The sequence below is a fragment of the Epinephelus moara genome, chromosome 6 (genome assembly GCF_006386435.1).
Source record: "Epinephelus moara isolate mb chromosome 6, YSFRI_EMoa_1.0, whole genome shotgun sequence".
NCBI lineage: Eukaryota > Metazoa > Chordata > Actinopteri > Perciformes > Serranidae > Epinephelus > Epinephelus moara.
This window is the reverse complement of record NC_065511.1, coordinates 32,227,563-32,246,134: the sequence shown is the minus strand read 5'-3', so window position 1 is coordinate 32,246,134 and position 18,572 is coordinate 32,227,563. Positions and strand designations below refer to the sequence as shown.

Here is an 18,572-nt window from a genome sequence, read left to right as displayed (position 1 = left end):
TCATTTTTGTGATTTTTTTTCCTTTTTGTAGATCTTTAATGTCTCTTTGAGGTCATTTTGTGTCTTCATTGGTCGTTTTGTCTCTTTGAGGTCTTCTTTTAGGTAATTCTGTGTCTTTTGGTTGATTTGCCTCTATTTGTAGTCCTTTTGTGTCTATTTGAGGTCATTTTGTGTCATCTTTGGTCGTTGTTCCCCTTTTGTTAGTTATTTTGTGTCTCTTTGCAGTTCCTTTGCATCTCTTTTGTTTTTGTGTCTCTTCCTGGTCAGTTCGTGTTGAGTGACATTCAGCAGGTGAAGTCCAGGGGTGCCCCTGACACTTTGGCCACCTGGGCCTGTGCCACCTGGGCCTGTGCCCATTCAGTAACCCATCCATACTTACAACTGATACACCAAGAGTCTGCAGGGTTTAGTACTAGTAGACATAAAATGCTTTTATTATCATGGTTACAGAGGCAAAAAGTCTGAGCGGACATTCTATGGCATTGAGTTATAACTGCTTTTGATGTTTTGTTTTTCAGATGCACATTATCAGAGGCAACAGGCAAAGGTTACATGTCATGCAAACTAGATAAATAACTCTTTATGTGTACCTTTGCTATAAAGTTAATCATCCACTGGCAATAATGTAGTGCTCTTAGTTAAAAAAGGAAAGAGGAAAAATATACATACAGTATGTAAACAGTCAAAGAAATTGCACTTTCTTGGCTTGTTATTAGAAGCCACACTACTGAAAGAGAGCAGAAATTTAACACTGGAAAAACTAATTCACTGTCACTGATTGTCTGACCAATAAAAAAAACATACGCTCAGCTAAAAAAAAAAAAAAAAAAAAAAAAAGACAACTCATGTCATTCTACAAAAAACTAATATACAATCATAGTCAATTTTAAGGACAAATGACTGATATATTGGTCAGCTGTATAACCTGTTAAAAACATGTTAGTAAAATGAAAGGTTTGATTATTATGTTGTATGTATAATCCCAATAGTATTGTCATGTATAATACTAATTTTACACGCTACTGCTGATAGAAGGAAAACAGGTCTTTCTCTCTCTCTCTATGTACATTCACATGAAACTAAAACTTATGGTTACTTCCACTAGGTGGATTAGCCCGATGCTCCTAGGATGAGAACAACCTACTATGCAACTGTACAGAAAAATGACCTCCGATCCTCAAATATTCACAACTAGAAAAAAAAAACATGACAAAGGAAGTCCTTATATAGTCCTTATCATAGGAGATATTGCTTTTAAAGACTGCATGAGTTCGCTTAGGTACGTACACAAGACAACATGGCACTTCTACAGAGCATTTGGGGCAAATCTCTCCTCTCTTCCCCCCTTGGACATTCTGATTGTCAATGCTCTGGAGCAAAAAAACATTCTCAAAGGCAGTCTGAAGTAAACAAAACACTTTTTTACCCCTCTCCCTCCCTTCCCCAGGAAGCAATACTGAAAAATAGTCAACAATAAACATTCCTATCATGAATATATTTTGCCCATCTCTCTAGCAGACAGTGCTCAAGCTGTCTTTTTTTTTTTTTTTTTTCAAAAATAACTTCTTTCTTAAAACCTCATTAGAAATTCTCTTGCAGCGATGCCAAAATTCCTATCACTAAGCCCACCCCCTCCCCTGCCTATTCACTGGTACATAGCAGACACTGTCTTGGTAAAGTGAAGAAAAACCCTACCACTGTCTCCACAGCTTTCAACTGGTTCACTTCTCCTTGTGTCATTTCCCAAAGGTGCAATGTGACTTTGAAAGCTTAACGAGTAAATGAGGGTTCAATTTTGACCTACTTAGGGCCCAGGCTACATTTTTGTTCCCCCGGGCACCTCCTGAGCTCTTTGTCTCTTGGAAACTTCAGAGCCGAAATGCTGAGTACCATATATGTCCACTTTCAGTCTCCGACCAATGTCCGTCTTTCCCAGTTAAGGTGCCGAAGTAAGAGCAATCAAAGTGTATGTGTGTGTGTTTATAGTGTGTCCACTCATACATACAGTCTTTAGTGTGCTTGATCATCCAGCACTAGTGCAAATTCATTTCAGCTGGTCTGTTTCTTTCCTTTCTTTCTTTCATCCAGGACAGTCTGTCTCTGTTTCTCTCATCTCTTGCCGCTTGGACAAAAGATGTGTTGCCATGGTTTCATCCTTGGTGTGATGCCCTTCAGAGCGCTAGGTTCACCACACTCATCTGTCAGTGTGTGAGATGTCTTTCTTGCATTTTTTCAGCCGCTATGATTCTCCATCTCTCTCCTCCTTTTTCTCGCGTGTTCTCTGTGGCACTGCTACTGTTAATAGCAGTGTTGTGACATCAGTTCCTGTCCATCTGTCCAACGGTGGGCCTGGTCCCTCTCTCAGAGTGGTCCCACCTACGTAAAGGGAAGATACTATCAACAAGACAATGCATATACTGTCCGTGTCCCTCCTGCTTTTCTATCGGATGCCTTACTCACCTCTCTCTGTTAGCTTATGAATGCTGCAGGGTCGAAAGTAAATCATTCAGCCGTTTCCTCCTCTGTTCTCTGCTGCAGACTTCTTCCTCCCCTCGTTTTTCTTCCTCTCCCTCCTCCTCATGTCTGTTCTGGGTTTTGGTGGGCTGTGGTGAACAAGTATGCACAACTAATTGCAAAAGCAGATTTTTATCCTTGTGGGCATTTGAATTCTTAAAAGATTTTTTCTTGTACGTGGGCGGAGCTTCACTCACACAGGGGCTGGCAGTGAGCGAGCTGGAGGTGTCCTGACTCTGATGGTGGGGGTCACTGCTGATAACCGTCACCTCCACCCCCACTTGCTGATCTGAGGGTCAGAGGTCAAACAGTATTCTGTATGTTAGTGAAGGCGCAGGAGGAGGTTAAGACAACAGCATTCATTTTACAGATATATCTGTAATTACGCCCTTGTTCCCCCTTGATTCCTATCTGCAATCAGTCAGGGAGTCTTTGATGGAAACTGTGTGGTTTCACTGCTAATGGGGAAAGTTGATGTCTGCTGGGTTCTTGGACACCAGCGGTGGATGACAGAAACGGGGAAACATTTCTGCAGGCTGAAATTCTGTGGTTGGAAAACCACTTTGCTTGCGCTGCTGAGTATGATATGGAGAGACAAGCCAAATATGAGGACGGCAGGCTGTAAGCAGAGCACACACACGCACACATACATGCACACAGAAAGTAAAAGACACAACACGGGACACCAGAAGAAATCTATACAGATGCCGAAATAAAAATGTATAGAGTTCGACCACATACACGTATGCATACACGAACACCTACAGAAACAAAAACTAACACACACACTTGCTTCATGGACCTGACTTGATGTGGCTGTCGTCCCCATTGGCTCCATCACAGGACGGGCGTTGTGAGTCCCTCTCCTCTGCCTCTGCGTCTCTCTCTCGCTCCCTCTCTATCCTCAGTCGGATCTGTCTGTCTCGCACGAGCTCCCAGTTCCTTACGAGGAAAACGTGGTGTTTCACCACAAAGCTCCTGGCCCGGCACACAGGGAGAAACATTAGCTCGCTGACATTAGTTCAGTAATAGAGCTTCAAGTACTTTATCTTGACACGCTGAGTTGTTTCCGTACCTCTCACTGCCGGTCAAAGGCTCCATGTCGAGGTGAGGAAACAGGCTGGTGATGTCACTAGCACTCTCCTCCTTTGAAGTGAAATGAAATGCGTGTAAGTTTTTACGCTTATTAAAGCTGCATTCTTCGCTGGAATGAAACAACGTGAAGCTGCATGAACTCACCGCTGATTGATGAGAGGATACAGTCCTTTCCTTCATCCGGCCTGAGTGACACAGAGAGACAGACACAGAGTTAGACGCTGACGGAGAGCATTGATCTGATCCATCAACTAAACCTGGAGATAAGACGTTCAACAATGGCGACTCACAGTAACGTCGCTTCCTCTTCAGGGGGACAGCAGGCTGCTTTTGAAGCTGCGACAACACAACATGAGAATTACATGTACATTAAGACCCTCTACAAACCTCTTTGTAATACTCTTTTATCTAGAGATGTTCCAATACCATTTTTTCCTTCACAATACCGATTCCAATACTTGAACTTCCGTATTCGCCGATGCCAAGTGCTGATTCCATACTGTTCCTTGTATGTGAAAATATAACTCATTGTTGTATGGCATGGCTCAGGTTAAACCCCAAACTAGTGGGACTTTCCAGTTCCAAATAGCTGATATATTGCTAACAGCAAACGTTACACTATTTATCAGAAATCAATTCTTCTTCGGTGTTCTAAAACAGTAGTAGCCATTCGCTACACAGTGCAGCTCTTTGCGTAGGCCACTGTATTAGAACAAAAAATTGATTTCCAGGTAAACTGCTGTGTGAAACTACTTTATATTTAATTAACAAATGTTATGGTTTCGAATCGATGCATAGACTTGCATACTCGCAGATACCAAATCCAGCATTTTAGGCAGTACAGAGGCATTTCCAGTACTGGTATCAGTGTAGGAACAACTCTACATCCAAAGATGCTTCAGCTTGAATGTTTTAATTCTTGATTCTGTGTTAGGGGACATGACTGTATATAAAGATGGAAGGTATGACTACTCCCCAAAAGTGAAGCCAAAATATCTCAATTGCCCCCTAGTGGCTGGCTGCAGTATAGGTCATAAACCCCGCCCCCTCCATGTTAGAGGAGTCAAATACATTTTTCCCAAAGATAGTTTCTGTCATTATAGGTAAATCTTTTAATGCGGATATACTTTCAGGCCAGATGAGATATGTAATCCCTCCAGCGTGTCTTTGGTCTAACTCGGGGCCTCCTACCAGTGGGACGTGTCTGGAACACCTCTAACGGGAGGCACCCAGGAGGCATCCTGATCAGATGCCCGAACCACCTCAACTGACCCCTTTCGAAGCGAAGGACCAGTGGCTCTACTCTGAGCTCCCTCTGGATGTCAGAGCTCCTCCCCCTATCTCTAAGGCTGAGCCCAGCCACCCACGGAGGAAACTCATGTCAGCTGCTTGTATCCATGAGCCGTGATCTCATTCTTTCGGTCACCACCCAGAGCTCATGACTGTAGGTGAGGACTGAGGGTATGGGGACACCGGTATGGGTTTTTTCTCAATAGTCTGAGTTGAGTTCATTATTTGATGCCGTGGCTCCACTTCCTGATTGCTTCTGTGCAGACTGTCTCAAATCATGTCACCAGTGCAAGATGGCAGCACATGTATCCAGGATACTTTGGCTTCATTTTTGTACAGTGAGAGGAAGTGGAGACCATAAATGTATAATAAGAATTAGATACCAGACCCAAAGATGGCGCCTATTGAGTCAAGTGGAACTACTTGCGTTGCGCATACGTCATAAAAAGTTTCTAGCTTCCAGGTTTATGTCCATGGTATTTGGCACACTGAATATGCGCAGTAGTGTTTCTCCTGCTGGCCCCGCCCACGAGTTACCTCGTGGCTCATAGACTTTACATTGAGGAAAGTTTCACAAATGTAAAACCTCAATGGATCAAAAATTCATAATAGAAAAAGCCATAATTGACCTTGTTTGCAGTACGAGGTGTCCTGTCAACAGTTTTACAGACGACTCTTTTATAATAGTGGTCTATGGGAAAAATGCCTTTTGAGCTGCAGGTGATTTTCTTGCCGCAATACTGCAAGAGGCCACTGAGAAAAATTGGAGGCAAAGCTGAGCTGCTTTCCTGGGGGCTTAGTGGAGATGCATTGACCATCTTTATATACAGTCTATGGTTATGGGGCTCTACTGTACCTGATTGTTCTGCCACAGCCACATAACATCATAGGGTAACTGGAAATGAATCCGCTTCAGCCTAAGGTACTTCCCTGGAGGACACAAAGGGAGTTTGGATGAGCTATCACAGCTACAACAAACTACAGCAGTGTTTGAATGTTCTGAAATACTCACCAACGTGTATGGGAGCAGGTAAAAGGCTGTATTCATGCTCCCCTGGTGTGTATTCCATACTCTCTCTGCACAGCTGCTGGACTTGGGAGGGCGGGCTAAGAAAGACACACATTTTAAACATAAAAACCTGGTAACAAAAAAACCCCAAAAGTTACAGTTGTTTGTTAATGACTTCAGTCAACCCACTCTGTAGTTTTGTAATCATCAGAGTAAAGACCCGCCCTCAGAAACTTCTTCCTGGGAGGACCGTCTGCTCTCTCCTCTCTTTGGATGGTTACTGGTTGGGATGGAGCCTGCTCGACATCTGGTTGGCTAAAACACTCAGGGGGCGTGTCACACTCGGGTTTGTCCTCAGCAACACTAAAAGGAAAGCATGAAGAGAGAGAGATAGAATGATAGAGAGGAAAAAGAGAAAGAGAGAAAAGGCACTGGTTTAGCACACAGTGCTGAAAACAGTGGGTTAATATAGCAGTAGTGAGTGGTTGTATTGAATTTTCAAGTCAACCAGCTCATAATACAGTTGTGAGTGTTTACCTCTGATGACAAGGAGAGTCACCATGTTTTCTCTTCCGTCCTCTCTTCCTCTTGGCCTGCAGCTCCAGCTCCGTCACCTGCTGCACCGAGTCGCCTCCTTTATCTCTCTCTGGCCCTCTTTCGTCTTTCCTCCCTCCCAGTTCTCTCCCATCTCTGCTGTGTCCTGGCAAGAGGTCGGGTGATGACATGGAGGGAGCTGCAGATGAGTGCGTGGGGGAGGATGCAGTGGAGGGCAGTGGGTGCTTTCTGGGCCGCCCTGGCCTTCTTTTGTTTTTCCCCGCCACACCGTCTGGCGTTGGCACACTTTTCTGCTGCCCCCGGCTTCTTGAGTCACCTTGTAAACCTGCAGTCGTTGAAATGGAAAGAGGGAGGGAGGGGTTGAGGCAGAGGAGGGGTGTAAGTGGCAGAGAGGAAATGAGACAGATGTGGATCAGTGATTGAGCCAGCAGGAGGTGTGAGGTGAGGCCAGTCTAGGCTGAGTCATGCGGATGGGACACCGATTAGGTGAGTCACAACATTTCCTCTGACCAGTTCACTTCTGGGAAATGCATTAACAAGTAATTTATGTACACACATATGCAGCCACAAAAAAACACAAGAACTGACACTGTGCAGAATGTGAAATATGAACATGCACACGTATGCACAAAAAACTGTTTTTGCACATTCAGCTAATGTGGAACACAAGCTCAAAAGGCTGAGTAGATACAGAAAGGGAGAAAATATGTGCATGAGTGTGCCCGTGCTAGCGTGCTGCACTGCAAAACACATGTGTGTTTAGTTAGATGATGAACTGATGTCAAATGTATTCCACTTCTCTCAAAAACAACATTTTCCCTTCACAGGCTCTCTTTGCCCCCATTCTGACCTCCGTGCTGTTCCTTCATCAATCGCTCCTGAGGTCATCTATCTTTTTGTTCCATTTTCCACAGTCCCTGACAAGACTGACCACTCTTTCCTTATTGGATTTTTCCAAGTCAAATAGGCCCTGTTGGCCAGCAGTGAGGGATAGGCCAGGCTTTAAATAGCCAATCTGGTGGTTAACTAATGACTGTGTTCACTGGGTAGCCCCGGGCTGCAACAGCGTGTGGTTCGCTGCAGGCCGGGGAAGATTTAAAAGATTTTCTGGAAGATTCCCATCAAGATGCTGCCCTCCTGCTATAACACTTTTTAAAAATTCCGACAGAGAGTGGTTGCTGAGTGGTTGTGTTTATGTGTGTGTGAGGCACGTCCCCTGCACAGCAGAGAAGGAGTCTGAAATTGGCTATAAAAAGAACGGAGTCTGATTTCCTCTCAAACACCCTCCAGGCTTTGATGTGTGGCTCAACAACACCTGAGAAAAAGCAATGCTGTCACTATACTGGGCAAACTATTGGTGCCACAATCTCATCTCCACATTGGGCAAATATAAAAATCTGTCATACTGTGCAAGTGAAAAGAGCCTCTTGGCATAAAACCTATTCACTCAGCTGGCTGTCATGTTTTAGGTGCTGTTGTTGTATTTCAATGATAAGCACAGTTGATGTTAGATTTTCCATATAACCTAAATTACTGTCAGGGTTCTAGTTATGCATATTTTCTGCCAGTAACAGAATTCAACTGTGCATTCACACAACTCAAGAAGCAATGGAGCTTTTAGCAGCATTCATCGGCCCAGTTTCCAGCCAGAGAAATACTACCATTGCAGTATTTGTACCAGCTTTAGCACTAATGCTAACATGACCTCATACTGAGACATCAGACAGAAGCACAGCGCTCTATTCATTCACACATTCACTGATCAAACCATTCATGTGTCCTCACCTGCTTCCCTCCTCTCGGTCCACGCTGGCTCATCTCTCCTCCATGACCTGTCTCCACTTCCTGGATTCCTACCAGCCAATCCACTCCTCAGACCCCTCCCCCCTGTTGCCATGGCAGCGGATGTGAACAGGTTGGTGTGTGTCGGAGACGGGGACGTTCTGTACAGGTGCGAGTCGTCCTCGCCGTCTTCGTCCTCTCCGTCTGATGCAATCTGCCTGCCTGTGTGCTGCTCCCCAGTGAAGCCTCTCCAGCTGGGAGTTGAATTTCCAAATCCTGTGCCTCCCAGGCCCCCGAATTTTGACCAGCTCTGGCCCAGGCCGCCCCAGCTTCCTCCAAATGAAGACAGGTGAGAGGAGCCCAGCCCCAGGGAGGTGAGAGATGTATGTTTGTACCTCTCTGCTGAAGATGACGATGATGTGGCAGCAGCAGCAGCAGAGGAGAAGGAATCACTTCCATTCTCACATAACCAAGATGATTCTTTAGACAGCATACTCCCCATTCCTCTTGCCCCTTTCCTTCCTCCTTCTCCTTGCCCCAAAATGAACCCTGACCTTGGCTTTGAACTGGCCAACCCCTCCCTCTCCATTCCGTCTTCCTCCTCATCCTCGTGTAACTCCTCCTCGTCATCCAAGTCCCGCTCGCAGTGCCTGTGACGGTGTTTATGCTTGTGTTTGTGTTCGCTCCTCCCACAGCCACAGGAGAGGCCAGACGTGAACCCTGAGCTGAGGTGTGGGCCTCCTCCACTGCCTCCTCCTATATCTCCATCGACCTCTCCCCCCAAAGCTCCCTCCCTCAGCAACCTGCTCCTCCGCCTGTGGAATCGGGCGGGGTTGAGGAGGAAGTGGGCATGATGGGGCTGATGGGGTGCATACTGGTGTGGAGAGGGAAGCGGGTAGGAGCTAGGGAGGTGGTGGTAAAGTGTCGTGGCCGGGGGATAGCTGCTGTAAAAGCCCATGTTTTCGATGGTCTCCTGGAACTTTGACGGGCAACCACATTGCCTGCGGTCTGGCTTCCTGTTGCAATGCACAGGCTGGCAGGGGTAGAAAGGTTGGGGGGAGAAGGAGGGATTAGCAGAGTAAGATGAAGGGTGAGGAGAGTAGAAGCCATTCAGATTGATCCTGAAGATGTTGGAGCGGAGAGAATGGGAGGAGGAGTGATGACGCCTTCCTCCAGCAGCATTCCCACTCCCATCAAAGCCCTGTCCAAGCCCCGTCCTGGCCCAGCTTCGCCGTCCGATATGGACCTCACTAAACTGACCAATCAGATCCTCTAGCTCAGCCAGAAACTCTGGATCCTGCATGTGCAGCTGCTGGTGCTTCTTCTTATGCTTATTTTTCTGTCTCTTCAGTGCATTGTGCCCAAGGCAAGAGTAATAGTCCGATTGAGTGCACTTGTTGTGTCCTGGGCAGGGGCATGGGCACATGCAAGTGCAGGAGGAGGAACAGTCGTAATCCCTTCGCCTGTGCCTGTGTCTTTCTCTGTGCCGCTCCGCAGAAGTAGAGTTGCCGATGGGGTTTGTGTGTCTGGGCATGAGAGAGAGGGGTGAAGAGACAGGAGAGGGACGGTCCACAAGAGAGGAGGGGTGCCTTTGACTCCCCAGAGTCACTCCTGAACCCTGACCCAACCTGAGCATGCCTCGAACTCCCCTCATCTCCGCTCGTTCGGAAACACTGTTGTTATCCGTTCCAATCCCACTATCGCTAGGCAGCGTCTCCTCGCTGTGTGACTCACTCCTGGGGGAGGGAGTGGCCTCTTTCAGATGGCCAGGAGAGCCGGGTGTGTGATGCAGCGGTGGGGTGGGACAGGAGAGCTTACATGAAGACTGGTGAAAGGGGAAGTGATGCCTTCCCTGGCATGGACAACTCTTCTTCACAAAGGGAGAGAGGGATGAGGAGGAGGGAGGACGAGGGGAGGTACAGGAGGATGATGGGGAAGGGAGGGAGAAGGTATGAGGAAAAAGTAGGGAGGATGTTGGCTCTGTGAGGCTGCCTTCACTATAGGGGCTCTGGGCCCCACTGGAGTGGGTGAGAGATGGGGAGGGAAATGGGTGGGAGGGAGGAGGCTGGGGTTGGTTAGATGAGAAGAGAGATGTTTCAGAGGGATTGGTAAACAGCGACGACTGAGTGGCGCTCTGGGAGTTGGAATTAGCTGTTTGGGCTTTAGGCTTGCGTCCTCGCCTCTTGCCCATGTAGATGGTCCCTCTCTTGCTCACATTGATCTGAGGGCCCAGTTTACTCCCAAAGGAGGAGGACAGAGCTGAGAGTGTGTGTACTGTTGTAGCCTCTATCGATTTACACATTCTTAGAGAGGTCTCACCATCTGCTGCCTGGCCTTCCCTTCCCTCCTTTCCCACATACCCCGACAGCATTACCTTGTGAAGTCTCCTCTTCTTTCTTTTCTTCATCTCGTTAATCAGCCTCCTGATCTTTAGCTGCCGGTTCCCCTTCTCAGGAGGATGAAAATCTTTACCCCTGTCAGTGCGATTCAGTGCATCTCCACTCTGGTCCTCGGGGAGGGGTCGTTTGGGAGGACGGCCACGCTTCTTGGGGCTGGATTTAGACTGAGCAGCACACTGCAGTTTGGGACTTGGCTCCAGCACAGGGGCTTTCTGAACTCCGTCACACCCCAGAAGAGGCACCTCAGTTGGGACAGCGCTTGGAGAAAGTCTAGGGGGAGGTTCATCTAAGCTAGAGCTGTGGGATTTAGGGCGGCCCCTTTTTCGGGCAGGGGTTAGGGGGCATCTGGAAGCAGGGGGGCTAGAGTCTGATGTGGGGTGACTCTGCTTTGGGGATGGAGGTTTGGTTGCAGCAGAGAGAGGGGAGGAGCTGCTGGTTAAGGAGCTAGACGGAGCTGGGTGTGACTCATCAGTCTGCTGGATAGTGGCCTTGGCAGGAAGGGATGTCTTGGGGTTCTGGGGGAAACTTAGTAAAGGATTATGTTGGGAATCTGAAGGGGCTTCCTGATTTTCCGCCCTCTGAGCCCGGTGCACCAGCTTGGTCCAGCTGGGCCGTCTGGCTTTACGTTTCTTGAGCGGGCGGCTGTCCTGCTCTTGGGGGGAAGAAGGGGGAGAGACGGGGGCACGGGCAGAGGGAGTGGGCAGGAAGGGAGGAGCAGAAGAAGAGGGGTGGCTTGGAGGCACAGTTGAATGTCTTGAGACGTCTTGTTCTTTTGATTTACTGGTGTCACCTGTTGCTGGCTCAGCTTGTTTAACTGGCTTGCAACTGTCATCCGTCTTTTCTATCTCATCTGCTCTGCCTGGATTCACTACTTTACAGGTTTTATCCAGTTTACCACCATCAGCTGTCTCACCACATTTATTATCCTCTGTTTTTTGTCTGTCTGGGCTAAGCTTGTCCCTCTTTGTCTCAGCCTTTCCTCTTTCAATCTTTAGTTCATCCCTCCATGTATCATCAGTCCTATGTCTTTCATCCTTTTCTTTTCCATGCCTTGATTTCCCATCCTTCCCTTTCTCCTTTTTCTTCTTCTTGCCTTCCTCCTTTCTGCCCTCACTCTTTGCTCTTTCGGCCTCCAATCTGTCTCGCTTTGATTTTTTGTCTTTCCGTTTCTCCTTTTTTGCTTTCCTCTCTCTGTCTTTCTTTTTCTCTAAAGAGGGATCCTGATCTTGGGATTGGGCAGAGGAGACATCCACAGTGGGGGAGGACTGTGGTTTAGAGTTGACTGAAGGAGAGGAAGGAGAATCTGGCTTACTCTTAATGGACTGTTCTTTATGAGAGCTGGTGGAGGCTGGAGGTCTTGTAGAGGAGTCCATGGAGGAAGCAGAGGAGGAAGTGCTGTGTTTTCCAGCTTTGCTTTTCGACGCGGTGGAAGTGCCAAGGATGTCGCCGGAGCCTTTCCCATTGGACAGTCCCTTCTGTTTTGTTGTTTGCACCAAACCATTATGTTTCTTGGAGGTCTTGCCTTCGTTCCTGGTGTCCGATGCAGACGGGGCTTGGATGCACGCAGCAGAAGGGGTAGTTGAAGCTGTCTGGTCTGTTGTGGGCGAGCAGGGTTTGTGTCCTGCAGAGACAGGCTGGCCATTGACACTAGGAGGCTTCTCTTTCTTCACTCTCTCTGATGAGCCATTTGAATTCACCTCTGTCTTATCGGCCAGTTTGATAGGAACCTGGGGAGTGCAAACAGGGAATCTCTGTCATAGACAACAATGGCTGTGACATCCATTAGTTTGCTGTTGACAACAACGAAGGACAATGGGGAAGAGACAACAACTCAAATTCTTTTGTTTTTGTCCGCCCATTAAAAGAGAGAGTGAGGACAAAATGACTTAATCAGGCAGAGAAAAGAGGGCATACTGAAGAGAAGGAGAGAGTGAGGTGATGGAAACAGGAATGGGGTTGACACAGAAAGGAGAAATACAAAGGCAGAGAAACAGAGAGGAAGGGAGTGGGACAGGGACAGAGGGGGAGTGAAAGATAAATGAGAGCAGGTAGAGGAAAGAGGGGATGTAAAAATAGAAGAGAGGGACAGATATAGAGAGCCAAGCAGAGACAGAAAGAGAGAGAGAAAGCTGCGCTATTGGTAGCTATAAATTGCCACTAATACAGATGAGAAGGCTTGACATTTCGTACTTGTCCTGTAATTTTGGTATGCTGCAGCTTGAGTGGCGTTTGTGCAGCTAAAGCAATAAGCTTTCCCTTGGGTGATTGTCATAGGGACTGATGGACCAATGTCTGTAATAGCTCCAAGTGGTTGCCGTGCTGTTGTCCTATTTATAGGTCTGTTTATTTAAATGGGCTGCTTAGGTTTCAGTATTGAGACAATGGCTTATTTGACCTTATTACAACTGAGCACAAAGCTGAGGGATTTTGCACCATATAAGTATGTCTGGCTGTTAACTGCAAGATGAGCAACAAAGCAGAGCTACAGCACATGTGTGCACACCTTCAGTCACTGTAACACTTAGTTTTTCCATTATAGGCTTGCAGATTTAATACTGGCAGCTGACATGAGTTAATCTGTGTGTGTGCACTCTAACTTACCTGTTTGGCTGACTTGGTCCCTTGGCTGGTAATGGCAGGGACTGAGGCTGTCGTGGAAGCTGTGGTAAATGTTGATGATGACGACACTGGCTGCGAAGATGATGATGATGATGATGATGACGATGCAAGTGGTGGTGAGGCAGCAGATGCAGTTAGTTTGGATGTGGTCTGGACAGCATCCAAGCCTGAGCGTTGATCTCTGGTTGCCTCGACTGGAGCAGAGCTGGTTTTGTTCTGCGGTCCTCCGTCTCCATCCCCCTTTACCAGTCCCCCCCTGCCTTGTCTCTGATAGGTCCTGATGGTGGGCTTGCAGACGTAGCTCTCCAAGATCTTGGGTGGTTTCTTGGTGCGCTTGGCCTGGAGTCCAATTCGGAGTCGCACATTCCCCTCGGGGCAGCTGGTCTCCCTGCCAGAGATCTGAAGCTGCTGCTGCCCTGCGCTTCCACAGCGCCCCTCGATGAGCAGCTCCAGCACTGCCCCCTTATCTCCCTCTCTCTTCTTCCCTGCTCCTCTTTTCTCCTCCTCCTTTTCCCCTACATCTCCATTCTCCCCCTCACCCCTCCTCTTTTTCTCTGCCACTTCAGAGTCTTCGGATGCAGAGGTGGGGTCCAGAGTTGTGGTTGGAGGGGTTCCCCCCTTCACTCTCTGGTCCATCAGAGAAGTCAGGGGGGAGAGGCGGGATGCTGTGGGGTTTCCAGTATAACACTTTTAAATGGGGGTGTTGAGGTCAAGGGCAAAAAGCAGAAAGCAGGTGTAGGTCAGGAGATCTCCAAAAGAATATCCTGTAATAGTCCAATCACAGCTGGGCTCCTTCATCCAGCGAAGGAAGGTCTCTCTTGTCCTTTTGGGCTTGAACTGAGATGGAGTAAGTTTGAGGCAGAGAGAGAGAGAAGGGAAGAAAAGACAGACAGAAAGATAGAGAGGCCAGTGATTAGTCATTTCAGTGAGCTCAGATGCTGAGTAGCAGCCGTACAGGAATTGAGGGGAAAGTCCCCGTCTTCTAGGCAGCTGTGGAGAGGTGCTAAAGTCTGTGTCCACAGAGATGATCTCATCATACAGAAAACCCAGGGGGCCAATCAGCGCCACCGATTCCCAGAATGTCGGCACTAACTGGAAGAAAGACCTACTCACATTCTTCAAAAAAACAGCCTCAGCTGGTTTTCGCTACAATCTGTAAATAACGGCAGCTGTGAAAGACGGCTCCCTAAACCTCTACACTTTTACTTTTGCTCTAATCCTCACTCTGCCTCCTCTCCCCGGATCAATATATCAATCAATCAGCTCCTGACTAATTCAAACACTTGATCCAGTCTCCTCCCCTTCTCTCCCCACTGTCTTTGCGCCTTCTGTTCTCAGCTACTCCCACAAGCACTTCTCCTCCCACCCTTCCCTCTGCTGTACTTTCTTTTCTCTCCGAAACTCCCCTTTTCATGTTTGGCAGAAAGCTTTTGCATGCATTCTCTATTAGTCCCATCCACTCCCTCTCTCCCTCTCTCTGTAGACCACACAGTAAAATGGTCAACTCATACACTGTATCCATGTTAATCAGAACCATATTTCCTCCTCCACTTCGTTCTTTTCCTCCTCTCCAACCTAAATCCCTCCATTCACAGTCCGACCATTCCCCTCCTCCCCTTTCAGTAGTGGTAACAAAAATCCGTAGGAAAGGGTAAAACTTATTTTTGGAAAGGAGTGCAAATTCCTCCTCCCATTGCTTCCTCTAAGTCAAGTAAGCTTTTCATTGACCCCATTGTAAATTGACTTTTAATGTGACATTACAGCAAGTAACACACCCTAAAATAACATTCTCCTCGGCAGAAAAAAAAAAACTTTCACTCTCGCTCACTCGCACTGCTCTCAGCCCAGTTTTTAACATATCGAGGGGAAGCAGCATCTTCTGTCACGCTTCCTTCATTATACTCTCTCTCTCATTAAGAGAGACGCTCATCCATTTTCTAATAAAACACACCCTGCCAAGCATTCTTGCAGCTCCTCTCCTGAGAGCCTCTTATGAAATAGCTCATCTGTCTCTCAACGCACTGAACTGCCCCCTTAGACTCACAAGAGCATCTCAGATAATGTTTTTATTTAAGAGCTCAGTGGGCTATCTCTCCTGCCTCTCGGTCCCTCCACACCCAAACTCTTTTCCTTGAATCATACGGAGCTCAAATCAACATCTGTTCCAGTAACTGCTGTTATGTAACAGTTTTGGAAAGCAAGGCCAAACCTCCTTATAATCAAATAAAATGAGCATAGGGATGGACAGTGGTCCTCTCAAACAACTGCAGCCGCTTTTATCATGACCTCTGCTCCAAAGGCCTGACCTGTGTGAAGAAGAGGGGAAGGTCGAGTCTCAGGCAGAGGTGGGACCAGTTCATTGTTTTGCAAGTCACAACTGAGTCTCAGGCTTTTGCACTGAAGTCCCAAGTCAGGACCGACAAGTTCAAGGTCAAGTCCCAAGTCCTAAACTTTGGGTTTCGAGTCCTAAACAAGTCATAATGCGCTCCTCACCAAATGTAATATAATTTTAACAGCAGGGTAATAACATATTCGTTTGCCAAAATTATGAATGCTTTTTAAAATTTGTATTTATTTATTAAAACAAGTTTGTTGGAAGTTGTTTACCCGCAGGTTTTGCATACTGCCATTTGTTTTATTGTTGGCCATCAAGCAAACAAGATTACCTTTGGTATCATTTTTCTCAACTGGCGCTTATGATGCTGCGTTCTATTTGTACTAGGAAGTCGAAAGTTCCTAGTAACCAGTCAGAAATTTCAACTGGAATGCCCCCTGAAGTCGGATTCCCAGCTCAGGAGGTCGGAAGAACCTCACCAACCCCAACCTCAAAATCCAATATGGCTGCTCCGTGCATCAACAGTAGTGAAAGCTGTAGTAACATACTGTTTACTAGCACTGCTGTCATGTTTGTGTCTCATTAAAACAGCCCTACACCCAGTAACGTCCAACTTCTATCTGTTGCTACGGTGTTTGTATGCGCAAAGCACAGCGTTATGCCTTCTCATTATTTGGTATTGCTTTAACATCTTGGTTTTCCAACTTGTTGTGCTGGAGTACGATCAGCTTGGGTGTGACGTCATTTCTAGACCTCCATCTTCTAAGGGAAATGGAACGCAGCATAATGCTAGTTTTTAATGGGTGCAACTCGACTGAATGCTATCGGATTGGCTCAAACAAAATGGATCGTAAGTGTCGACATGCTGGGAATCAATAGCTTTAGTTTATTAAGGAAATTAAGGGAAATTGATATATCCATGGCACCTTTTTGAAATATCATATTTTGTAGGAAGGTATCAAGTCGAAAGGCTCAAGTCCAAGTGAAGTCATGAGTCATTGGTGTTGACGTCCAAGTCCAGTTGCAAGTCTTTTTTGGTTTTGGCTAGCTTCTAAAGTCATCTAATTTGTGACTGGAGTCCAAGTCATGTGACTCGAGCCCAAGCCTCTGATGATATGACTTTCAATCCTGTTGTGCAGAGTTACTATAAGAAGAGAATAAGAGTGGCAGGTTTTCAAACTTAAAAGGGCAAGCCCATTCAACATCAGTCAAAGTGCATACTAATAGCTTTTTATACTCTCCAGAGCTATACCTCTCACACATAACTCAAAATTATTCCAACATTAGACCAGAAGCTATTTCCAGTGACAGGATGATGGGTGGACTTGACACTGCAGTCAGTGTGGGTTCCTCAGCAGCGCTGAGGCGACGATTAAATCATGATAATGGCCCACCATATTTCCAGCTATCATCACCATCCCATGACGGTGTTATTATCAATAACTACAACACCATTATCATCTGCCTGACAACAGCACAGAAGCCCCTGCTGGAAATTAGGGCTGCTGTGATGGCATCTTAAAAAACACTGAGCCGTGAAGCCTCCACTCCACTCCACATATACAGGGGAAGTTTCTCACGTGAGTCTCCCTCCTCCTCACACACACACTTTCTCCTAGTTAGTGTATTACAAGTGTGTTGGTCGTACATTGTGTACCCAGGTCGCAGCTGCGTAGGTTGACTGATGTTGCTACTGTAGATACAGTATGGGCAGTGGGGGTGTTACCGCACTGGAGCAACCTATCACTGGTTTACTGAGGACGTCAACAGGGGCTTCCTTCTCCATAATGACTTTGCGCACCTCTGAAAATCACTATCCGCCTGATGCTGTCGCACTTACAAATGATACACACATGCACGTGTTGTTGTTGTCGTCACTCCTATCTCCGTAATGAAATATAAAGCGCATTTGAGCGCCCTGAAAAAAACACGCACGAATAGAAACTCAACATGGAAGTGGGCTTGCTACGTAGCATCAAAAATGTGCTTGCTAGTGGTGTTTGTGATGTGGCTTAGTCCCCGAGCCACCTTTTTTCTCTCCTATCTGTCCTCTGCCAGCCCTTCTGCTGGTGTCAGCAACACTGAAATAAGAAATATCACCGTGCACGGAGAACACGGGGGGAAACATACTCAGCAACAAGGGATAAAATTAGCGCAAATCGGATGCACAAAATCCCCAGTAACCTCCAGTGCTGTGTGAGCTCGCTGATGATGACAGGCCTGCACACATTAATACAGACTGCCATGAAAATCTGTAATAAGGCTACGTAGGCTACTTACCCGAGAGCGCGTCCCGGAGCCAACTGCGTTTAGGCAGGAGGTTAAGGTGTTGCTGTCCTGCTCGCCCCTTCGCACCAACAGCAATCCGGAGCTTTTTGGTGCATTAGATGTTGCTTTGATTACATAACTAAGGCCAGCGGAGGTTAAAACACCTCCTAAAACCGAGTTTCAGTCTCATCGGAGCGCAGAGCCTACTGTGCAACAACATTGGCGCGGGTGTTTTCATAATCACACTAGTCGACAGATCTTCGTCGGCGCGTCTCCGCAGCTAGGTGGCGGACTGGTTACACTGGATCTTATTTTTGCTTTCCACTTCTCTCGGGGAAAGTTACATCTGCCGCCCGCCAGTAATAATGGCTCAGATTGTGCTCACACGAGCTGTTAACGTGTCAGGACGACGGGGCTGAAGGGCTGCAGCAGCGTGTGTGTGCGTATGTGTGTGTGTGTGTGCGTGTGTGTGTGTGTGTGTGTGTGGATGTGTGCGGGGTTACAGGCTGTGACAGTGCAGAGGGGTTGGTGGATGTGCGGGAATGCAATTGCGTGGCCATTTTCATGTGGCCAGAGGAGGAGATAAAACGGCGAACACAGCACAGGATCTCATTGCGGTTCATAATAGGCGATTGGGGAGGGCTATTTAGACGCTTAATAAAATGGCGACGACTTGTCTAAAGTAGGCTGCTGGTAGGAATTTGGG

The 18,572-nt window shown here is 47.1% G+C and overlaps 1 protein-coding gene across 5 annotated transcripts; it reads right to left on the bottom strand.

Moving 5' to 3' along the window:
• Positions 1-405: 405 nt before the first annotated feature.
• LOC126391605 (histone-lysine N-methyltransferase ASH1L-like) lies at positions 406-18,278 on the bottom strand. Of its 5 annotated transcripts, none has more exons than XM_050046474.1 (14): positions 17,879-18,276; positions 13,246-14,100; positions 8,249-12,371; positions 6,446-6,788; positions 6,098-6,271; positions 5,912-6,006; positions 5,756-5,829; positions 3,900-3,945; positions 3,754-3,794; positions 3,590-3,660; positions 3,317-3,492; positions 2,712-2,803; positions 2,461-2,603; positions 406-2,394 (listed from the first exon to the last, which is right to left on the bottom strand). In XM_050046474.1, the coding sequence occupies exons 2-13, from the start codon at positions 13,897-13,899 to the stop codon at positions 2,475-2,477; spliced, it is 6,018 nt and encodes a 2,005-aa protein (XP_049902431.1). In that variant the 5' UTR covers positions 13,900-14,100; positions 17,879-18,276; the 3' UTR covers positions 406-2,394; positions 2,461-2,474. The 5 variants fall into 5 exon arrangements, 3 of the variants coding, with proteins under 3 accessions (XP_049902431.1, XP_049902430.1, XP_049902432.1); XM_050046473.1 differs by having other exon boundaries at positions 406-2,376; positions 17,879-18,275; XR_007570106.1 differs by lacking the exon at positions 406-2,394 and having other exon boundaries at positions 2,555-2,603; positions 3,308-3,492; positions 17,879-18,277.
• Positions 18,279-18,572: the final 294 nt, after the last annotated feature.

What these genes read in the sequence shown, in the direction of transcription:
- LOC126391605 (XM_050046474.1), bottom strand. Translation starts at nt 13,899, where the DNA reads ATGGACCAGAGAGTGAAGGGGGGAACCCCTCCAACCACAACTCTGGAC. An exon ending in GATGATTACAAAACTACAGA is followed by an intron (nt 6,007 to 6,097) that starts GTGGGTTGACTG and finishes TGTCTTTCTTAG; the next exon opens with CCCGCCCTCCCAAGTCCAGC. An exon ending in TATCCTCTCATCAATCAGCG is followed by an intron (nt 3,661 to 3,753) that starts GTGAGTTCATGC and finishes TTCACTTCAAAG; the next exon opens with GAGGAGAGTGCTAGTGACAT.